This window comes from Dendropsophus ebraccatus, chromosome 6, assembly GCF_027789765.1.
Source record: "Dendropsophus ebraccatus isolate aDenEbr1 chromosome 6, aDenEbr1.pat, whole genome shotgun sequence".
NCBI lineage: Eukaryota > Metazoa > Chordata > Amphibia > Anura > Hylidae > Dendropsophus > Dendropsophus ebraccatus.
The window spans coordinates 92,326,744-92,351,281 of NC_091459.1; the positions used below are offsets into that span (position 1 = coordinate 92,326,744).

The window sequence follows — 24,538 nt, forward strand, 5'->3', positions numbered from 1 at the left end:
TCATTATCTTTTTTTTTTAGACTTCAATATTTACCATTACAGGGTCTATTCAGGAAATTCACCATTACAGGGTCTATGCAGGAAAAAGGGTCCAAATATACTTGTATATCTGTATAGCACTTTTTTTAGAGTTTTATTCTTCACACATGCACAAGGTATATATTTGTGCCTCAGGAAAACACCTATGTCAAGGGTGACAGTATAGTACTTGTATATCTGTATAGCACGATTTTGTTCTGTGCACCCTTTGCTCTCCTATACCTAATCTATCTACCTATCTTTTGACCTCTCTATTTTTCTCTCTCAATCACTATATGTTTCTCCTCTCTGCTTTCCTAATAATCGTTTTGCCTTTGCTTTTGTACAATATCTCAGTACAGCAGCGTGCAGCAGCAGCGTTTTGTCACTGATGAGCTCTGTGCACCGCTAACAGTCTCCTTCCTCTCTCTGTGCAGACTGCCTCATGCGGTCATGCGACCACTCCTCTTAAAGCAATACCGATGTCACACAGGGGGTGGGCTAGTGCAACATGCCTGCTGATTGGATGTGTTCCGGACATCATGGGAAAGTGCTTTTCCTGCCCAGAACACTTCCTGCTTTCTACAATGGTGGCTGCCATTGTAGAAAGCAAGAAGAAAAAAATTCGGAGCGGACTTCCAAAAAATCCAAATTCGACCGGACTTGGACTTTTGGAAAAATCCGAACCGGATCCCATACTGGGCGAACCGGTTCGCTCAACTCTAATTATGAAAAGTGTCCACTACATGACTTGAACGGGAAAGTGTTTACAACAGTAATAATGTTATAGCTGCTAACTTTCCTTATTGTTCCTCTAAGTACAGTACAAAGAAAATAAAGGTCCTGTTATAGAGCAGAAGGTGCTTATTGGTAAACTGCAAATTGTCAGCAAAGATCAGAAAGTTGTCACTTCAAGTCTCAATTATATCCTTGTTGGAAAGTGTTCAGATATTTATGACATTAGGCCACGTTTTACAGGAAATATGCCTGCTCCAATCTAGTTTTCACACATTCCTCAGCAAATAAAACCATAATTGAAACAGAATGTAATTTAAATGGAAATCCTGTCTGTTCTGATAAATTCAAACAGAGAACCTGTCCACTCTTATCAGAGAATGCTGATATAAATTTACCTGCAAAATATGATCATTTTTTCCCCCTAAAACCAGCTGAAGAATAAATAAGAACAGATAACCAGTAGCCAAAGTTAATAGAGTTCAGCAGAACAGGCGCCATCTGTCCCGTAATACATAATATAAGGTCTCTGCTCAGTGTTTACCTGGACATGGTCATGCTGATAACCATAAACTTAAAGGGTTTGTCCAGCAAGGGAAAATAGTTCTTAAAATGTCAGCTTAGATAAAAAATATTGAACTTTGTAATTCACACTGGTTAAAAATTTTGAAGACTTCTGCCATTTCAGCCCCTGAATGTGATGTCTCAGAGACCTGGAGACAAAAGAAGTTTGGCTTTTTCTTTTCTTCCCAAGGCTCTGTTCTTTGCTTCTGTCTCCTTTTTGTCTTTTTGACTCCCCAAATAATTGGCTCCCCCCATGCTACATCACATAATCATGTTAATCTGTCACACATATGGAAGGGAGGGATAAAATATGCTGCAAGGGATGCTGAGAACTACAGGAATTTACAGTTTTCTCATCTAATTCACATATAAAACCACCGAAACACTCGCATAGCAAACCTCCCATAGGTGAATACAGTAACAAGATACCTTTGTTCTGTAAAATACGACATGGAGAGAAAAGAGCTATTGCACATCACACCTATGGCTGACACTAATGCCACTCGGCTACATTTAAAAACCAATGCCAGGATGTTGGTATATAATTTGATCAAACCATATTGCCCCATGTACCACATGCCGGTCTCCTGGTTCACATGGGTCTCTACACTATCTCCCCACTGTGTCGGTCAGCGACCCCTGCATACCTTTGTTCTGTCCGTCATTTATTTTTGATAAAAATGTATTTTTCCACCCATTTACAGTGTCAAAGAGGTGTGTCTGGGACACTAATGATGCCCATGGCACTGTGTTGCCCCCACACAACATCCCTCTCTACCCCCTCCTGTTGTAATGGATGAGTGAGAGCAGACCTTTCTGTATCATTCGGGCTGTTGGGTTACCCCATGTTCTGTAGGTTTCTGAGGCTGCTGCAGAATACAAGGAGGATACCAAGTTTGGTCAGGCAGGGAGTCTATAGCACCTGCACAAAATTACAGAAGGGCTATAAGAGCTCTGATTGTCCATCATAGCAGTAGGGGGCAGATGGAAAGTTGTGAATTAGAGGGGGATGGCACAGCAACTTTGTCAACTTTGGCCCATACATAGTATTCAAACAAACAAGAAGTTGGGCACCACACTACTTTACATAACAGAGCGCAGCTATGCATATAAACTACACAGTTCAAAGACAGGAAAAAGCATATATAAACAAAAGCTGCACATTCAAACAATATTTTATTTAGTTATAGTATCCAAAATTAGTAAAAGAAGCAGAGAACAGGTGACAAGCCTCCTCACAAGACCATAACAGGGGTAAAAACACTTAAAATGCATAAATCAATACCCCGCTTGCGTCCAAGACAGGATACACTAACAACTGACCCCTAAACACAACATAGATAAAGAATAATGAAAAAAAAAGTAGAATAGTGGGAAAAAATTGCGGTAATAATATCACCCCCCCCCCCCCCCCCCAAAAAAAAAAAAAAAAAAAAAAAAAACAATAAAAAATGTCACTATGTGTGAAGGATAAAGGGGGTGTCAGGTAGTAGAAGCACTCCACACCTTCCACCATCAACACGGCTTCATCAGGGGTTGTTGAAGCCGCGTTGATGAAGCCGTGTTGTTGGTGGCACTCATGGGGTGCTTCTCCTAAATTACCCCCTTTTATTCAATGAATTTTTCTTTTTCCTTTTTTTTTGGGGGGGGGGGGGGGGGTGATTTTATTACCACATTATTTTACAGCATTGTAATTATTTTTTCATCACTCTTTCGTCATCTTGGAAGTGGGGTATTAATTTATCCATTTTAAGTGTTTTTAACCCTGTTATGGTCTTGTCAGGAGCCTTGTCTCCTTTTGTGTGCTTCTTTTACTAATTTTGTACACTATGGGGCCATTTATGAAGTCCAGCATTTTTTAGGCCGGGCTTACAAATGTCCCCGCAGCTCAGAGGATTTATGTAGAGGCGCACTGCCTATACATAAATCCTGATCACACAGAGCCTGTCCGTGCGAACATTTTGAAACCTACGCCAGCTCAGAGCTTGCGTAAGTTTCAGTATCCTTTTTCCACAGAAAAAATTATAAACGTGGTGCACGCAGAGGCCGCACTCCCTCTGCGTGCAGCCGTACCCCATGTAACACCCCCTCTCCGCCCCCCTGGCGGAGGTAGCACAGATGGGGCAGATACAGAAATTTTTTTTTGCAAAAATACCATTTAAATATTTTTACGTCTATTTGCCCCATCTGCGTTTGTCCCTCTATGACTAAATAAAATAATGGTTGAATGTGCAGCTTTGTATGAATATGCTTTTTTCTGTCTTTGAGACATACATACTGTAGTTTCCGACTGCAATTTTCTGTGGTAAATTCAGCTTGTTGGGCGATCACGCTTCTTCATGCAATACCCCATCTGCTTTCCAAACACAGAGCAGTTTGGTCATAAGTTGCAATTTTTTTTTTTTTTTTTTTTTTTTTTTTTTACTTTTGCCCAATCTGTGCTAGAAGCAAACCCTTATGCCCCCTCCCCCTCAAAGAGGATGTGTCATGACATTGCTCTCCACCTACCACATAACTTTTGCAGGGATGTGTCAGAATAGGTTTCACGGTCACAGCCTTTGCCAATATGATTGGTCTGAAGTTCAATGCTAGTACGAACTGAAGACACGGGTCCATCACAGGTCTCCAAGTGAATATTAGGAAATAATGCAACACTTGTAGATCCACCATTGTATTCTATTCGTTTATCCCAGTCTGAAATATAAAATATTTATATTTTTAATAATACATTAACAATAATAATAACTGGTAAATTAGTCTGTGAAATAACTATTCATGTTTACAGGGCTAAAAACGTACAGCATATTTACTTTACTTTCACATTAGTATAGTTAGACTGGCCACACATATTCCCTTGGTGGGCTTATGGAGCTCAATTCTGGTACTGACACAAGGATAGCAGAATTGAACCCCCGTTTAATGTAGACATTTTATGAAAAAAATAAATAATTAAAAAGAGATGCAATTGTGTGCAATCCGTTTGTATGAGTTTTTTTAGCATACAAAAAAAATGTGGTTCACCATGGTTTTTGCATACGTTAAAAGTGACCATTTAAAAAGGATATGTTAAACAAACTGTAAAAACACAGTGTAAACCCGTGTATTGATCCACAAAAAGGTAAAACTGATACCCCTGTAATTTAGACGACAATAAATCCTTTTGGATTGTCCTTAAATATAGTAAGTACATGAATAAATGATTCAATTACCATAAGTTAAATTTTTTTTAAAAATACTTAAAGGGGAACTTCAGGTAGAGGTTACAAAAAATGAAACTTCTGCAGAAGCATAAAGCATTACTAACCTATCTATTCCAGTTTTTAAACTACCAAAAATCCATTTGTTTTGGGGGGTTTTGTTCTGTTTTGTGTATTTGCACTTCCTGGTTTATCAGTTGTACACAGTACTACAGGTTCCAGAATGCAATGCTTTCCCTCAGCTGTTCATCACAGTCCTCCACCCCGCTTATTCCCCGCCCAAAGCTGTTGCATAACATCTAGGCTGTAATCACACCTTGCAGTTTCTTTGTGTTACTAAATTATTTGCAGTAATTTGATTTCATTGTGGTCCCACCCACCCACACAGCATGCTGTATTCTCTACCTATAACACCACACAGCACGCTGTATTCTCTACCTATAACACCACACAGCACGCTGTATTCTCTACCTGTAACACCACACAGCACACTGTATTCTCTACCTGTAACACCACACAGCATGCTGTATTCTCTACCTGTAACACCACACAGCACACTGTATTCTCTACCTGTAACACCACAAGGCACGCTGTATTCTCTACCTGTAACACCACACAGCACGCTGTATTCTCTACCTGTAACACCACACAGCACGCTGTATTCTCTACCTGTAACACCACACAGCACGCTGTATTCTCTACCTGTAACACCACACAGCACACTGTATTCTCTACCTGTAACACCACACAGCACGCTATATTCTCTACCTGTAACACCACACAGTGCTGTATTCTCTACCTGTAACACCACACAGCACGCTGTATTCTCTAGCTGTAACACCACACAGTGCTGTATTCTCTACCTGTAACACCACACAGCAGGCTGTACTCTCTACTTGTAACGCTGATATTGGAATAAAGTAAAGAACTTTTTGATTTTTTTTTCTTTTCATTTCCACGCACATATTATGATCAAGCATCTTTTATCTTTAAAGTTGAGCCCCACAATAAGGCTCTGATCCTCTCTGCCGTTTAGCATCATTTACTTGTGTTACTGCATCATTTTTGTGAATACGCTGCAGTACTGCAATGACACTCCAACATGTGTGAACACAGCCCTAATTTCACTACACACTTCTGCACAAATAGAGAAATCAGTGCAACACCTGCTTCTGGCTAGTCAGAGATGGTGAATCACTCAGGGGATTGGGGGATCAAGCCAAGCCTCCTGTGACATCACACCCTGCCCCCTGTCTGCATCATCAGCCTGATCTCAGCAAACACACACAATGTGAGACAGAGGCATGGAAGATTTGTCTCCTAAGGGGGGATAGCAGAAGGAGCAGGAGACAATGTGGATTTGCACAGGGGCCATTTTTCTTTACTTCCTGGATTTCTATCAGCTACCAGTGTGGCAGAACCGTACAGATACGGTATTACATTGTATAGACACATATATTTAACGTTTAATGTACTTTTAATAGAAAACAAGTCTTTCTTATCCGGAGTTCCCCTTTAAGTACTGAATCTACTATAGCCACCCTCATATCTTGAAAGGTTTTGACACATAACAATCTATATTATGAAGATGTGGTTTATCATGAACTACTGTATTCTTTCAATTATGTGTGCCACTTCATCCCCTGCCAGAAGTGAAAATGCTTTAAATCATGCACTTCATCTTCTGTCTTACTATAGTGATGTTGCTGTTATTTGCATATTTGTTAATATGCATGTTTACAGCAGACTCACTGCAGACTCAATTTACTAATGGCAATTTCTGTCATGACCCCATTACATGTGCGAAGATAAATAAAAAACAAACATTTACTTTATATCAGTGGTGGATTAAAAGTACCAAGGGCTCCAAGTTGTTTACACAATGTATCCCCTTCCTCCCACAGCTATAGCAGGACCAAAATGGTGTTCACTGTGTGAGATAAATAATTTTATATTTAAGTAGTTTGGAACATTTTCACATATAGTTATATCTATTATGTTTATTTATTCATTCATTTTATTTTTTTTTCTTTGAAAATCGAGAAATGTAATTTCTAAATTTCTGACTTTGTTTTTTTTTTCTTTTCCTCTGGGAGACTGCCTCCCCTTAGTGCAATGACTGGTGTTTGCACATTATTTTAGTTTGGGATTACTGATTGGACGTTATTTAATACACTGTGTGCATTGGACGTCCGTCTTCCCATTGACTTCAATGCATTGCCTTTGCAGTCAGTTAAATTGCTGCAAAAAAACAGATGTTATTTTAAATATGAAAATCGGCCGCTTTTTCTCTATTTTTGATGTTGTGTGAACATAGCCATATAGAGCGAGGGAAACAACAGAAGGGAGAACAAGTTTAGGGAACGTTATAAACAATGAGATGAGTCTTCAGGACGCGCTTGAAACTGTTAGTGTATTGGGTATGAGTCTGAGGACTTTGGGTAAGGCGTTCCAGAGAACTGGCGCAGCATGAGAGAAGTCTTGGTGGCGGGAATGAGAGGTTGTGATTATGAAAGATGTTATGGTTAGATCATTAGCAGAGCGCAGAGCACGGGAAGGATGATAGGTGGAGATAAGGGAGGAGATGCATGGAGGGGCAGAGTTGTGGAGAGCTTTATGGGTGAGGTTAAGGAGCTTGAAGTGAATTCTGGATATAATGGGTATCCAGTGAAGTGACTGGCACAGAGGGGGGAATTCTCATGAATTTCAATAAAACGGCCAAACTATAGTAGCTATAATACTGTAACTACTACAGAATAATGAATGTGTTAACACAAAAATTGGAAAATCACAATAAAAAAAAATGTCAATAAAAAAAAATGTCAATCAGCTAGTCAGTCATTCAATTACAGCCATGGACAGCAGTGGACCTTGGAGGAACAGCAACATAAAATATATAAACGTTCTAATAAACCATTTCCAATGCCCCTTCAAGTACCCTTTCACCTCCCCTTGTGTGGCAGTGGCACCCTTTGTATCCCTATTAAGTGGCACCAATGTAGATGTAGAGTGACCCATTACTAATGAAAATTAATTTTTAGAACACAGTAGGAGTGGAGTGCGACCACTGATTATGTAAGGCCCATGCTCAGTTCATTAATAAAAACAAACTTGTATAACACAGTAGGAGTGGAGTGCGACCACTGATTATGTAAGGTGTACACTCGGTTCACTAATGATTTATTAGGCTATGCTCCCACACTGGAAGAGACCGGCTGTTCCGTGACCCGGCCGTGTCATGGAACGGCTGGTATTTGCCTGGATCATCCCGGCAGGTACTTAAGTACCAGCCGGATGGTCTTTACGGACGCAGGGTTCACTATGTGACTCCTAGGAGTCAGGACTGGCTTGCAGAGGTATCTTCTCTCTACAGAATGGAGGAGTTCATAGTAGACTGCAAAAAACGTGGATGTTTTGGATGCTACTTAAAATTCTTATTGTTGCCATGGATGATTAAAAAGCACTTTGTTTCCATGATGGGGAACAAATACTTAAGATTTAAACCAGACGGTCTACTTCTTTCTTTCACCTATCTCTTAACAAGACCTCCCCCTTTTCTGTGGATATGTGTAACTGTTTAGGCCATGCCCAATTTATACAGTATGAGGATATTTGTAGACCTGGACCTGGGACAGACAGGATGACTTAAATTAAATGATTATCTAAATATTTTCAACATTTTTTATGTTGTTGTTTTTCTTGCTGTGTCAGGAAATTATTTTATCTCTGACATACTGACTTTATTCATTTTGTATCTTTATACCAGTGTTTCTCAAACTATTTCTACTGGAGCTTCACCCAACAGACCAAGGCAATGCCTGGGCCTCACCAGACTGACCAAGAGGATGCCTGGGCCTCACCATCTGTGTTGAAAGTCCATTTAAATGCTGAAAATAATGCTAGGACTACCTTTCACCCATCTCCCAAGCTTTAGATACTAATAAAGCAAGTACAAAATAAATTAATAATGTTGCTAAAATGGAGATTATGGAGGACTGTGCAGATCATAGTTACTTTTGTGAAAACTGGCTCCCCAGCTGGGCCTCAACAACAACTAGGGGGCGCCTCACTGGTGAGGTCTGCCTCACTGTTTAAGAAGCACTGCTTTGTACTGTCTCCTTCCCTTATTTAAGCTCCCTCTCACACCCTTTTTACTTGCCCATACATGTTTTTAACACTATTAATCTTGTTCTTTTGAAAAATTTAATAAAAACGGAATGTGTTGAAAGAGATTCCACGTGGTTCCCACCAAGACAACAGGTGGTCAGAAAGCTTCTGATGCAAAAAAAAAAAAGAGTTAGGCAGGCCATTTGAGATCATGTAGTGGGGTGTGCTTAACCTGATCGATAGTGATCAGCCAAAAGGCCATCAGGTTGCACAGTCACTAGGTTCTAAAGCAAAAAGCACTGACTGTGTATACAGGCCTAGTTGCAAGGGTCCAGAGACTGGACATGTCGCAAGCTGAGGTGTAGGATCCAAAGCTAAAGTATTTTGTCTAAGCCAAACCTGACCAGGCGTATATGCCTCTTACGTAAGTAAAGCCTTCATTGACTACACAATTGAAAACAGACGGTGCATTTCTTGCTGGGCAATTGCTTCTAGCAAGATGATTACCATCAGGTTCCTTGCTCTACTACCACAAGCCTGCAGGGCTAACAACACCAGCCCACCCCTCCTGCACTCCTTTTCCACACTGAATTTTGTAATACAGCCTTTACTATCTGTAGGGTAAATGATCTGTACAGCTATTTTAAAAGCAAATCCCAGTTATTTTATATTACATTTGCTAATTGCTTAATGTCAACGTCTTGCTCAGATGTCGACTGAGCGTGGGAGGTGAAATTAGTTTGTGTTCTCCCCAGTGACAGACTGGCTAATCTTATTAGAGCTCATTTATTGAGTCACCCATCAGCCATAGGGTGTATATATTTCATTTTGTATTTTTTCTCTCTCTTGTAATTTCTGAAGGTTGATGAGTTTCCCTAAGGTTGTTTCTTTCTATTTTATACTGTAATCAAAACTAATTTAAAAATGTTATGGTAGAATATGAAGTCAAATGCCAAGTCACTACTTACATGAAGGGTCTCATTTAGAAAAATGTCTCCAAGAAATAGACAAATAGCTTCTAAATACAATTTATTATACACAGGGTTACACTCAACTACTTACATTGTGCCCTGAAACAATGGCATAAACTGTGCTCAACATAACACCACACTTCACTGCCCTATTATTAAACAGTTCCAGCTATAACCGATCCAGCCATATTATCACCAGTTCATAAAAAGAAAGCAATATTTATAGAACTTGTTCTACGCATAAAGCATTTAGAACTAGCTACAGTAAAAAAAAAAGTAGAACCTTGCACAGAAATTGAATTTCTTAAATGGGCATGGTCATAAAATAGACTTTTTTCTTGTCAAAAGCTTTGATTATCTGGGGTCACATTAGGATCAGGAGAATGAGTTAGGGGAAGCGTGTGGTTCAGTCGATGGCAGCTCCATTATTAGTCTATTGGGCTGCCTAAATGGAGATGATTGATAGTAGAGAAGTGCAGCGTTCCACTGTGCTCATTCTCTTGATTGGTGGTGGACCCCCATCAAACACACTTTTTGACATGTCCCAGTAAGGGGTATGCTCTATGTTTAACAAAATTCACATTTCTGCAGAATTCAAAACTGAAATTTCCCAACATTCCTTTCTGCTTAAATGCCAGCACATGTCCCATATGCTACCTAGTTTACCTAATAGTTAACCCTATCAATTATTTTACCTCTGCTAAGCTATTAGTGTTGTGTCTATTAACTGTAAATTAGTGGTTTATGTTAATTATTATTATTATTATTATTATTATTATTATTATTATTATTTGAACAACATGAAACAGAGAGTATTATAAATTTAAACTTACTGAGTACCAGTCTGGCACAGAAGAACTAAGGCCCTGCCCTCAAAAAATACCTCTCACTTAGTGACCATAGCAGGATTCTCCAAAAAATAAAAAAAAAAGCTGCAGGTGGGTGGTTTTCTTCTGACACAAGCCGTGGCACGGAACTCCCAGAAGCACCATAGACTGCATTGTAAGTGTGTTACAATGCAGTCTATGGCACTTCCAGGAGTTACGTACCACGGCTCGGCACCTGCAGGATTTTTTTCACAGAATCCTGCCATGGTCGCCAAATGATAGGTACCATTTAAAGGGATTGCAATCTACAAGCAGCTATAATGCACCTATAATTCTGGTTTTAACTTAGGACGAATGCAAAGTTGTACAGTGTAAATTCAAAGCCATTTAGCTTTTTCATATTCATATACAATTGTAAAATGATGTTGTTATATGGTATACTATCTAGATTTGTATTTTAGTCAACTAACCAGTGTGATGTCTCAGTAAAAAGGTTTCCTAGCATGCAAAAATCTACCAGTTTGGCCTCTAATTTGCAAAAAAAGAAACTCCAATATTCTACAGGCCCTAGAATAGTTTTGTTTATTGTGATGTCTCTGTCATCTGATATATCTTTTTAACATTACCTATTACATCAAGCAATTATTGCAAATTGTTATTTAAAGACTTGCTAGGCAGCAGAAAGTGTTTAAATGATATTCTGGTTTATCCTATCTCCAAGTGTCAACTGGGAATTTAACTGTTCATATGGAAGAACAGCTGCACTTGGTTGACTAGGAGATCAAATGCTTAAACCCTTCTAAATTCAATGTCTTTGCGAATAATGTGTAACCGCACTAAAACACCTGATGTAATAGATGGACAAGCAAGCTCACATTAGATATGTCAAAAGTATATATGTGATTCTGCACTTCTATTTCAGTGAAGAGCCAGTTCAAGTGCATTCTAGTTGAGAATCATGTACAGGCAACTGAATGTGATTATAAGTTCAGGTATAAGATAAATTGCATGCTCTTTACAGCATACATGCTCCCGCTCATACATCAAAACAGAATGCAATGAACCAGTTTCTTGCCAGCAAAGGTTCTAAATGTATTCATCCTATAAGATTCCTTTCTCCAGACACGTCCCTATAACTTAATCTGAACCTGATAGACGTAGCACTCGTGTATGGAGAAAACTCAAATTTGTTTAGGTAAAAAACAAATTGTTCCTGTGATATAAATTCAATGTTTTATTTTTGTGATTCTACAGCCTTGTCCCATGTCCTTACAATTTAGGAGTTGCAGTTGATAAAAACTGGCAAAGAAGAAGCCTGTTACTTGACATTGCTAACCTAAAGAAACTACATAAGCCATCTTTCATTGGTGTCTTTTCTCCAATGTCCAACATCTCTGAGGTCTGAATCCTGAATTACATTTTAAATACCTGTCCAGTTTTGTCCGGTCAATAGAAAGTCTATTGTGTAAAGAAATCATGAAATATTATCATGTACTATATAACCAACAATAGTCAGTAAACAGTCACACACTGCATATTTTAAATTTAGGCTAGTTAAAATAAAATGCAGTCACAAAATAAGAAAGGCAAAATATGATGGTAAAATAAGGAAAAAACACAACCGTTTCCCTCATCTAATGTGCAACATTAGGCTATGTTCACACTGCGTATGTTTCCGGCCGTAGTGCGAACCGCGAATATACGCACGTAGTTTTGAGGTTGATGCACTCTCTTGAAAGTATACGATATACGGGCGCACAATGCACACTACGTATGAGCTTACGACCGGATCGTATACGGCGCCGTGAAAAATGAACACGACCATTGTTTGAGGACGGAAATGTTGAAACTCATGGCCGTGGATTTCCATGCGGTCCCGTACAAAGTACTTATTTCAGCCAAATTGAACTTGATTTTTCGATCCAAAAGGTTCTGTGTGTTTTAAGGGGCTGGGCGAAGATTTCCGAGTAAATGACCTGTTTCAGATTGCTACGAAACAAGCTAGGGAAGCATAACTGTACTACGGGCGTATGTTTGCTGTTCGTACGCATCTGGCCGCATGTCTATTTTTCCCACGCCCATAGTTTCAGCCGCACATGTACGGCGGCGTATGAAATGCGGCCGGACTCATACGCTGTGTGAACATAGCCTTAAAGCGTATGGAAAAATATCTGTCAGCACATTGTAATAACATTGTTTTTACAATGAATGCACAGAATTAAATGTGGCACATTATTAGTTAAGAAAATTGTTGCATTGTCTCCTTATTTTACAGCTGAATTTCACTTTAATTTTACTGTCTGTGAACCTTTCCTTATACAGCAGCTATTGGGTTCTACTTTAGTTAAGCTTTATAAACTCATGTTCAGATACCCCCTAGTTGCATTTGCATCAACTATATAATTTGATAATTTGTGTAGTTAGAAGTTAGCCCATCACTGCTCTATCCACTTCTCTTACTGGTGTGTCTAACCTTACCTCTTTTTTAGTTAAACATTTAAAGGGGTTGGCCTCTTTATAGTAAAATAGGTCAGTGTACAGTATTAGTAAGTGTACTCACTGCACTTACTGACAGCAGCTCCCTGTGTACCTCATAGAGCTAAAATCAAACTCCCCTCCTCCAGGCTGTGCTGCCCTGCTCTGTGGTGAGTCTGTCCATAAGACAGTCGATATGAAGAAGTATGTTACCAATGTCCTCAATAGAAATATACAGGATCAGTGGTAGACACTGGGGACCGGGCATGGTCACATGATCCTCCATGTCGGCCATCTTATGGACAGACTTACCACAGGAGGGGAGTCCGATTTTAGCTCTATGAGGTACACAGGGAGCTGCTGTCAGTAAGCGCAGTGAGTAACGTTACTGATACTGTATAATGAACTATTTTACTGTCAAATGGTGTCAGAAAGTTATACCGATTTATCAATTATTTATAAATCTTAAGCCTTCCAGTACCAATCAGCTGCTATATGTCCTGCACAGGAAATTGTGTATTCTTTCCAGTCTGACACTGTGCTCTCTGCTGCCACATCTGAGATTTTTGGGTTTACAGAGAAGAAGAGAAAGGACACATCTCTACTGGTACTTCTGAGGTCCTTGGGTTCTTTTGGGTGTCCTTCGCCGAGGCTGTACATATGGTCCAATAGTCAATTTCAAACTGCATTTCAGTGCTTTGGCATCAGGACGGGTGTCGGGAGACGAGATCCAGAAGCAAGGCAGTGCACTGATTTAAATAAATGCCTACTAGTGTTGTGCCTAAGGTTTGCACAACACCACCAGGTTAGTCTGTTCCACTTTCAAGTAATTTTCCCACTGATATTGTCCATGCTACACTATATTAGTGCCCCTCTTTGTCCTTATATGTTGTTTGTCTGCCCTATCTCTACAATGGTGATCTACTTTTTGCCAAGAAAAAACATGTACTAGTTTAAAGGAGAATTTAATGAAAAAAATTGTATAAACGAGATATGTCCACCAGAAGATATTGGAAAATTTTCTGAATGACCCTATTTAGGTAACCAAAACTTTTGGGGCAACTGAAACTCTGCATACTATGTCAGAAACACAACTGTTAACATATTAGAGCAAAATTAAATTATTAGTAAATAAAACTTTAATGACTATAAAAGGAATAAAAAAAAAGTACCTTTCTGTTTTTGTGACTTAACATATATTTGCTATCATGTTCTCTCAGAAACACACATTTGTATATGGCAAACTATTTACAGCATCTTAAATTTTCTTGTTCCCTGTCTTCAATGTTCTTTTTCTGTTCAATTCTTCCTTGACAGCCACTGACAACTACCGGACAATTAAATCCAAGGGCAGACAGAACAGTACTAGAGAGGTGTCTAAGATGCATAGTCAGTAGCTCATATTGTATGCATTTACATGTCCTTAGTTATGTATTTCACTTCGGTAGGCAGATGGTCTGTTACTATTCACTCGCAAAAACTGAAAATGAAGCCAAAAATATCTGACCTAATGAATTTCGAACTCTGTATTTATGTGAAGTCAGATTTGTATTCATAGAAACACAGACGACTTGCAATAGAAAAAGACCACATGGTCCATCTAATCCACCTCATGCTCCATTATTAGTTGTACCGCATGTGCCAAATCGCTAAAATGTATTTTTACAAAGTGGAATGAGATTCTTGGGGCTCTATCCTAGGGATGTAATACTCAAAGACACAGCTGATATGTTGTCACACTGCAACGAGACACAAAAATACAAAAGACTGTTCTACATATCTGAGCATAAAGAGCTGTCATTTCCAAAAGGTCTTTCTAGGAGTATTGTGAAAAAGGCAGCAATTTACTGAAAATACATAATTACACAAAGTACAGAAAAGTGTTACTGTTTATACAGACAGCTCCATCTTACTTAAAAAGCCAAGATACAAGAAAAGAAGGCTTGCAAATAAAACATTAGAAATCCCTAGTGAAGGACTGTGCCAAAGAAAGGAGCTATCAAAGGAGCTTTTAATATGATCGGGTCATACATGCCAGGATTAAGCGCCATCTCTCTCCCTGCTGTAGAAAGGAACTGATTCACTCTCAGCAGGAAAAGCAACTGAAAGGCTTCAAAAAGTGCAAAACATATCTCAAACTACAATCAACATAGCCACTTACAATATTTTTATCTGTGCTGAGAAAACACTGAGATTTTCTTGCTCTTTATTTTTACTTACTTTCTTGAGCATTGATTCAAAAGGGGCAGCCCTTGTCTATATGCCTTGTTACAGCATCAGGTGTAGATGCATTACATGGTATAAAAGTTCATGTGAACCAATGGTAAATACAGCAAGAGGTAAAACCTGTGACTGGTATTTTGCATTTAAGAAAAGGTTGTCTTTAAGAGAAACCTACCAAAATTTTACACATCTAGTATATAAATTTTTAACATATACAAAGCTTGTGGATGCAATGTTATGGATGAGGAATAACTTTAAATTGTGAGATAACCTCTTTATGATCCTCTCTATGTTCCGATTCTAGTCACATCTTATTGCACACAATTAAAATAAATTCCTGTTTGTTTTGTAGACCCCTCCTTTTTTAGACTCTGAGGGTATGTGCACACTGAGGAATTCTCGCAGAATTCTGCACGTATTTTCCGCTGACAGATTCCGCGTGGAATTCCGCACATTTCATAGCGCATGCGGAATTGACGCACAATTGTATGGGAATTCCTCACGAAAAATTTACTCCCATAGATTTCTATGGAATTCCGCCAGCACAATCTGCCCAAAGACATGACATGTCAATTCCTCACGAGGATCCACTGCGGAAAATTCCGCAGGGAAATTCCATTGTGTGCACAGACAGATGAAAATCCCATTTTGCTCTATGGAATGGAGCGATGTTGCACTTAAATGGGCGGAATTTCACGCGGATTCCGCATGCTTTTTACCACGGAATTCTGCAAGAATTGCTCAGTGTGCACATACCCTTAGGCCCAGATTTATCAAAGGGTGTAATATATACATTGGTGTAAACTGCCCACAGCAACCAATCAGAGCTTCTGTTTCATTTTACCAGTGCTGAAAGCTGAGCTGTGATTGGCTGCTGTGGGCAGTATTTCAGTGAATATTTCACACCCTTTGATAAATGGCTTAAACTGAGTGGCTCAAATCCTAACAAACCTTCCTCCCTTAAATTCAGCAAAAGACTTGAATTTCTCTGCCAGAATTTACATTTCAAACTATTAACCTTGTTAGATAACTATTGGGTAAAAGAAACACATGGTACCTTTCATCTAAAAAGATGCTTTAATTCTCCAGTGCAAAATGTCAAAGCTCTTCCAAAACCATACAGTGTTGGGAATTGTAACATCTCATGACCTCCCATTCCACCCCTATCTCTGCTTGATTGACAGTCAACTTTCAGCACTAAGCCCTGCCTCAAAAAACTAGCCCCTTCCAACAATATATATTCATAGTGCATATGAGATTTGAAAGCAGGGCTCCGAACTGAAAGCTGACTGTGAATCAAGGAACGATAAAGGTTAGGAGGAGGAGTGAGAAGGCATTTTACCCTTCAACACTTGAGAGACTTGGGAAAGCCCCTTAAAGGGGAGTTGAAGCATTTTTCTACATTAAGGAAGCACAGACAGACAATGTCAGCAGTTTGAAACGTGAATTCAAGACGATAGATTTACTTTAAGCATCCTGAGATGTGCTGGATACTACACTAACACTGTCTAATAATGTTACTGAAATTACTGTGGTTTTTAGTAAGACTATCCATAGCAACCGGCCTGTCAAAGCTAAATCTGGTACAGAACTTACAGTAGAGAAGGTGAATGGAGCCTAGAAGCAGTCTTGGCAGTTCTCATCTCAGACTACAGTATAAGGCTACGTTCACACTACGTAAATCTACGGCCGTAGTTCTCGCCGCAGAACTACAGCCGTAGATTTGCGGAGTGGAACATAGCATTATTTGCTATGGGATCCCGGCCGGAGCGTACACACATCGTGTGCGCTCCGGCCCGTTCCCATATGGCGCTGCAAACAACTGACAGGTCCATTATTTGCGGATGGAATTCAATGAATTCCGCCCGCAGAAGGACCTGTCAGTTCACACAGTGAAGCGAGCGGCTCCGGACGCTTGCTTCACTCTGTGCTATGGGAAGCTCTGATGCGGGCGCGCGCTGATGCGCCCGCATCAGAGCTCTACAGAGGAAAGATAATCCGTCCGGTACTTAAGTACCGGCCGTGATGATCCGGGCTGAGACCTGCAGTTCCGTGACCCGGCCGGAGTCATGGAACGGCCAGTCAAATACGTAGTGTGAACATAGCCTTAATCAGATTTATCTGCATTAGGCAACAACTTAACAGACCATTATTTCTATTGTGTCCTGGCATCACCATTACTTAACCATCATTTCTATCTTTATCTGGACATCCACATACCATGTATTATCAGGGATTTATTACATTTATTAGGCCAGGACCTACTTTTTAATTCAAAATAGAACTAATGCTTATAATAATGACATGGGACATAGAATGAAGAACTCTTGGCTGTAACTATATCACTTTTCTTTAGAAGTTCTGCATCTGGTTCTATTGAGTTATGGGAGCCGCCAACAATGACTTAATTTTTAACAACAGCAAAGGAGATGGTTTTTCACTGTTGCAAACCTCATTCTCTTTCCCTAAGCATCTTGTTTCCAGATCATGCGTTCTTTGCAATAGCGTTGCTTATCTTGGCTCAGACTCCAGTTAAGTCTTTGTGACTCACTGATATATGGAAAACTCAAATTGAAACTGATGAGCCAGTTAAGTTGATTCTTTTGGCCGTAAAATGAAAATTCGCTACGCACATATTATCTTCTTAGGATGTAATTTACAGAGGGGATCGGTACTGAATGGTCAAGGTACTAATGCAGAGACATTGTTGTAAATACAGACATTAAAAGTACTCATAGGATAAGTAAAAGGTTTTTTTTTCTGTAACTATTTGTCACATTTCGCTTCCCTTGCTTATAAAAAGTGTTAGTCGCACAGCTGGTTGGAAGAAGCTTGCAATACAAATGAAGCAGAGCTGAATTTGCTATCTGCCCCTCTTGTGACTACAACTCACTAGGTTAATCTGATGTTCAATGTTCAATTATAATAATATCATAATATGTTATGCCAAATAAATATGCCAACTCTTCTATATTTGCTTGTCAATCAAACCGAGCTTTAAATTGATCCTTGTTATATTTGTATGTCCATTTACTTTCATAATCCTTCCATTTTGATCTTGGCAAAAGCAAAACAGTGATGGCTTTTTTTTAACCAAAACCAAAAGGGTATTCCCAGGGACTTGAAAATACTGCATAAAGGAAGGTCTTTTATATCTTCTTCTTGTTGGATCCACTTCTGGTTTGGCTCCAAAAACTGCAGGATGAGCTATCAATTTTAATAACTCGTATATCCCTTTAGGCAATACATAATACATATAGACTAGTTACTGCAAACAAACGTGTAGACGGGAATTGTAATCAATTGATCCACTAACCTCTTTCCATTATATCACCCTAGTTATAGGTACAAATCTAGGTACAAATGCAACAGAAATTTGAAATACACTGTTATGATATACATTCTATTAACATAGGCTGTTGGGACCAGGTGTTCGTGGAATGGGATACTGCAAATAAGGTCAAATAATTTTTACAAAATGGACATTAGTGATGCCACTTTGCCTTTTCCTTAAAGCTTCTCCTCCTTACCATTGCCCTCCCTCTTCAACCGCCCACTCACTTCCTTTGAAGTTTCCTTCACCTCCTTGAGAGGCTGACGTGAAGAGGGTACCCTTTTCCACACTTTCTGGACCTGTCCAAAACTCTCATGGTTTTGGAAGGAGGTCTGAAGGATTGATTCATCCTTCACAGACTATTATCTTCCTTTTACACTAGCCTTTTTCCTCCCACATATATCTGACATTCCTCTAAAGACATACCAATGCTCAGTTGTTCATCACATGGTGAATGTGCAATGTATACCAGCATAGTGGAGGTTTCCAGAACTCCCGTATTTCCATGTCTCTCTGGTTGAGTAAGGTTGAAGACATCTATTGTATAGAAGATCTGACTGCCCAACTCTATGACTGCAATGACAATTCTGTCCATACCTGGTTCTGCTGGCTCCAGTATGTTGAAATTGATGAGTTTAAGTCTTAAACCTTAGACCATTACTAAAGCACTACACACTGCTATCCTCACCCTCTTTCTACCTCTTACACACCCCCCCCCCCCCCGGCCGCCTCTTTTGGTTACAATTGTTTATCAGCTCTTATAGACCTCAGTTGAATCATTGTTTGACCCATTATTTTATGTATTACAAGTTTCCCCATGTTAGGGTTGCATTATTATAATCCTTAACTATAAACATTATAATAAAATGAGAGTTAAAAAAAAATAAAAAACAATATGACCCCTGGAGAATTATAATAAAGCAAAACTGGAGTAATTGCCCATAGCAATCAACAAACCTGGAATTGTCCATAGCAGAACTGAAGAAATTGGCCATTGCAATCAATTAAATTTTAAGCTTTCTTATTTCAAAGGACCACTGAAGATATGAGATGGGCAACTACTCGACGATGAATCAGCAACTAACTAATCTATGTCTTCAATGGGCTATGTGTAGGGTAATACTTCACTGGGCATTTAAAGAACTTTTTGCTTAAAAAAAAAAAAACTTTTGACATTTTGTAGAGATATGTTAAAAGTTTTTATCAGTTGAGAGTCTGACTCATCAATAGAATGAGCAAGGAGAGCAAGGCACAGCTAAGCACTTCTCGCTATGCCGACAACCAAGATGGTCCAAATACACATCTAAAGAGTTTTTTTTTCTTTTTACCATCAAAAATTTTCAAAAGTGCTGTTTAACATTTCTTAAAGTACCAAATATGAAACATGTTTTATACGTGAAAGTAGCAAAAGTCTTCTTTAATGCATCTTTTTCATGATAAAATACATAGAATGAACTCAGCAATCATTCCGCCATGCTGTGTCTTTGTCGCTCCAAGTACTCTCTCTGCTTCTATGTTGTTTAAGGAGACCATACCCATACTCATGCAGGAATAGGGGGCATGCTCTTCCAGCATGACAGCACTTGGTAACCCTTCTTGCACCGCTCCTGAATAGGAATGGCTTGAAGAAAGGAAAAATAAGAGGGTACAGTAGAGCCCTTTGATCATCAAGTGATGCATATCTTCAAGATACAGTATCTCTTTTTCTTCAGCTACATGCATTAAGTTCTCATTTTTATACACTGAACTGTATTTACTTTCCCGATCTTTCCATCTCACATTCTCATTAGAGGATATTTCTTGGTTTTTTAGCATTGTGCCAATATAAAGAAAGGCTTGAGACCAGCATGAGTCAACACTAGTTATAAGGTCATAGACCAACATCAGCACTTATCTGCCTGTAGGAACAGGAAAGCCTGGGGTTTCAAGAAAGAGCAATCTCAAACGCATTTCAGACTTGGAAAAACAACATTAAATGGCAGTAAAGAACCAGAACTTTACTACACAGTTTGATGTAAAGGTGTTGAAGGTTTCTTACCTTGCCAACCTGGTTTACACACCGGCTTCACATCTACTTTTACTGTGACCTCTTGAGCTGCGTGCTTCTGTCCACAGTCGTACGCGGTGACTTTAATCTCATACTGGTGCTGCTTATCATAGCTTAGTTTCTCTGTATTCCTGATGTTACCTTGAAGATAAAAAGATCAGACAGTCATCACTTAAACTTAACTCAACAGTTCACCAGTTTTAAAAATGTTCTCATACTATATTATAGCTTGTCTAGTATTATCCACTTTTGTCATCACTTTTATGCGTGCATACATACCAAAACTGATATATATATATATATATATATATATATGTGTGTGTGTGTGTGTGTGTGTGTGTGTGCGTGCACGTGTGTGTGTGTGTGTCAGGAAGTAGGATAAAAAGTAGGATAAAGTAACCAGTTTGTAGCTATTGAATCACCCGATGATCAGCGGATCAGTCCACTGCAGGGCAAAAATACTCTTGAGTATTGCCTATACGTATATAATAATGTATATAATAATGTATTATTTTATTGATCAGGACCTCCAAAGTGAAAGACATTGACACTTAGCAGCTCTCCTCTCTGACTAATGAGGGGTGCAGAACCCCCTATATGGCATCTGTTTGCCCTTTTAGATCATATGAAGGAAAATGTCTTAATGAAACAACAGTTTAAAATCTCCATCAGCCCAATTTACTACAATTGTTTTAATTATTACTGTTATATTAACTCCTAGCTGTACCAGGATGTTACTGAACATCCTGGTGCCACTAGAGGAAATCAGAAGGGGGTCCCGCGGCCACGATCCCAGGTGCTATATGCAGCCCTGGACCGGGGCTATTAGCGGGCACGGTCTGATCGCCGTGCCCACTAATTAAGTATTCAGATGCAGCTGTCAAAGTTGACAGCTGCATCTAAATACTTGATGTCCGCCTTCCCTGGTGGTCTAGTGGGCGGATCACCCCCCCGACAAAAACGCAATCGCAGAGGGGTGATCCCTGTATCCTCACCCGGCCGGGGTCTGTGCTGTTTGTCTCATCCCTCTATCGCTGTCGGCTGCAGCAGCTGAAAGCAATAGAGCACAGATCTCATTGATCTATGCAGTATATCTATACTGCATAGATCTCTATTAGAGATCAGTGTAGTAAAAAAGTCCCAGGGGGACTTCTTGCATGTGTGTAAAAAATGTATTTGTTATAAAAATAAATAAACATATTTGGTATCGCCACGTGCATAATCACCTGAACTATTAAATTATCACATTTCTGATCTTGCACGGTAATTGCGTAAAAAAATTCCAAACGGCAAAATTGCGCATTTTTGGTCGCATCAAAAATTATAAAAAAATTATAATAAAAAGCTGAATTTGCGCAATCAAGGTACCGATAGAAAGTACACATCATGGCACAAAAAAAAATGACACCTCACACAGCCCCAGGGGTGAAAGGCGTAAAAACAACACACATATATTTTTCTGGTTTCACAGCATATTTTAGGCAAAAATTACATCTGCCACTGTAAAGTAAAATTAGTGGCGCAAGGGCCATAAGGGCACATCTGGGTCTCTAGGTGGAAAAATGCACACGCTTTATCCTTATATACACAAAGAGGAAAAAATTAAATCACAAAAATAAAAAATGGCTTTGTCCCCTGAGGGTGAAAGGGATTTTTTTCTCACTTTCCATATAATATCAGAACTGAATTGTTATATTTTTGTTTTTTATTATGATCAAGTTCGTAGCAATAAGCATTGACATCAACATAGTCTTTCATATGCCTGGTAAGACCACTTGTCTGCACCCTACATGTAATATACTGTAATTCTTACTTTCATATTAAGAACACTGACTGGCAGGAATCTCCCCTTGAGAGTTTTGTCCACACATCCTCAACTAAGGAAATGTCTTATATTAACTCCTTTATAGCAATGCTTCTCAAACTGTGAGGCGCTTCCTAGTTGCTGATGAGGCGTAACTTAGGAGGCAGTTCTCACAAAAGTGACCATAAGCTGCACAGTCCTTTCCCTGAGTGCAACAATCTCTGCTTTAGGAACATTATTGACTCATTTTTTGTACTTATTTAATGAGATTAGTAGACAAAATGGAGGATAGACTGAGCTACAGGTTTTATATTTGCATGGACTTCTACCACAGATGGCAAGTCCCCAGCTTCCCCTTGGTCAGTCTGGTGAGGCCCAGGCATCAATTTTGTTGGGTGAGGCTCCAGTAAAAAAAGTTTGAGAAGCACTGCTCTATAGGATTTAGTTAGATGGGCGAGCTTTCACTCCCCACATGCATCAGTGACTCTTAAGCACCCATGACCATATTATCATTTTATTGTCCTTCTGTGAACAACTTTTCATAATCCTATAACGGTATACTCAGAATACCCCAAAAGACTTGCCATTTTGGAGATGCTCTGATCTAGTGTTATAGCCATCAGAATTTGACCATTTTAAAAGTTGCTCAGATCCCTGAATTTACCAACTTTCCAGTTTCCAACAAATAAGCTTTGAGAACTGTCGGTTGGTTTGCTGCCTAAGGCTATATTCAGACTGCGTATGAGACCGGCCAATACTGCAGTACCTTGTCAATACTTCTAATGTTTCAGCTAATTTATATTTGTATGGTAGTAATTTTTGTAGTTATAGCATCATTTTTACGTATTAAACGTAAGTATCCTTTTTACGTATTATTACTCTTTATCACATTTGTCTAAGCATATTGCTTGTAAAACAACCTGGTAAATGAAACTTTCAAGCTTTTAGTGTGTTACATAAAAGTTACAAATTGGCTGTGAATTCCTAAAATCAGAACCTGGTGTATACACAGCTAATAGGATTTTTTTAATAAAATAATTTATCAAACTATTTTTTTTTATAATATGCATGTTAAGTTAAGTTGATTTTAGGGGGCCTAGGGACTAACTATCTTTCCCTCCTATATATTTACTTGTCTGTGGTTGTCTCTCTGAAATCAATAGATTTTTGCCTAATTCAGATTAGTTTTTTTTATTGAGAATGGTAGTAAATGTGTGGCACCATGGGAGGCCATGTCCACAACATCTAAGCCTTGCCAAGTTATATAACTGGTGGAAAGAACAGCACAAAATACTCAAACTTTTCAGCAAATAAGGTTTGCTCACAAAACTGTCATGCAAGGAACAATACATTAACTCTTTCGTGTCCATGTGGCCACTTGGTAATAGGCAAGTGGAGCCACCAGGGATAAAGCGGCATTGACATTCTTAGCATCTCTACTACTTTCCTTTGAAAACTGATGAGAATCAAATATGGTGGAACCACAGCCAGTCATTACTTTGTGGCCTGTCCTAACAATATTACACCAATGTCTCTGATAAGACAAATACTTTAAATTTAGCAAATCAGGTCTTAGACACATAGAATGTTGGGTATATAGGAATGCTAATATATATATATATATATATATATATATATATATATATATATATATTCCCCCACCCCACCCCCCCTAAAATTTTTATATTGTATTGTATCTGATACTTTTAACTACCCCAGTGTTCGTTTGTTTTTCCAGATTATTTTGTATAATATATTCCTAAAATGCATTTAAATTCTCACTTCTATCACATCCCCACACATCAAGAAAATAAATTCAGATTCTAGGATAGTGGGCATGGTCATGTAAGTTGAAACCTTTTGCCTCTAGTGGCAAACTGTGCATCCATAACCACTGATGTATAACGTATAGAGCCTGAGGATTAGAAAGACATTTATTCCAACTTGTGCAATAACTTAGTTGTAACTATAGAATTTTTCAATTGTCTGACAAATTTCCATGTACAATAATATATATTTCTCCTAATTACTGAAGATAATATGCACTTATTGAATTACCCACAACAGCAATTAGATATTCTAATCATTTACCATCTCTAATAACCTCTTAGAAGTGAAAGATCTGAGCAGCCAGTTTTAGTAACAATACTGGATTTATTCAGCGCACAGACAGTGTTCTGCTTAGATAAATTGCTCAATTTGAATGGCTTACAATATAGCACATTACAAAGAGAAA

At 38.9% G+C, this 24,538-nt stretch overlaps 1 protein-coding gene across 1 annotated transcript in view; it reads right to left on the minus strand.

The window, feature by feature from the left end:
* The window catches only part of CLSTN2 (calsyntenin 2), a 390,590-nt gene that overhangs the window by 129,382 nt on the left and 236,670 nt on the right, over positions 1-24,538 (minus strand). Inside the window, exons 7-8 of the mRNA XM_069974229.1 lie at positions 20,490-20,639; positions 3,826-4,011 (exon numbers count right to left, since the gene is read on the minus strand). Of these exons, the coding sequence (XP_069830330.1) occupies positions 3,826-4,011; positions 20,490-20,639 (336 nt within the window). The remainder of the gene's footprint in view (positions 1-3,825; positions 4,012-20,489; positions 20,640-24,538) is intronic.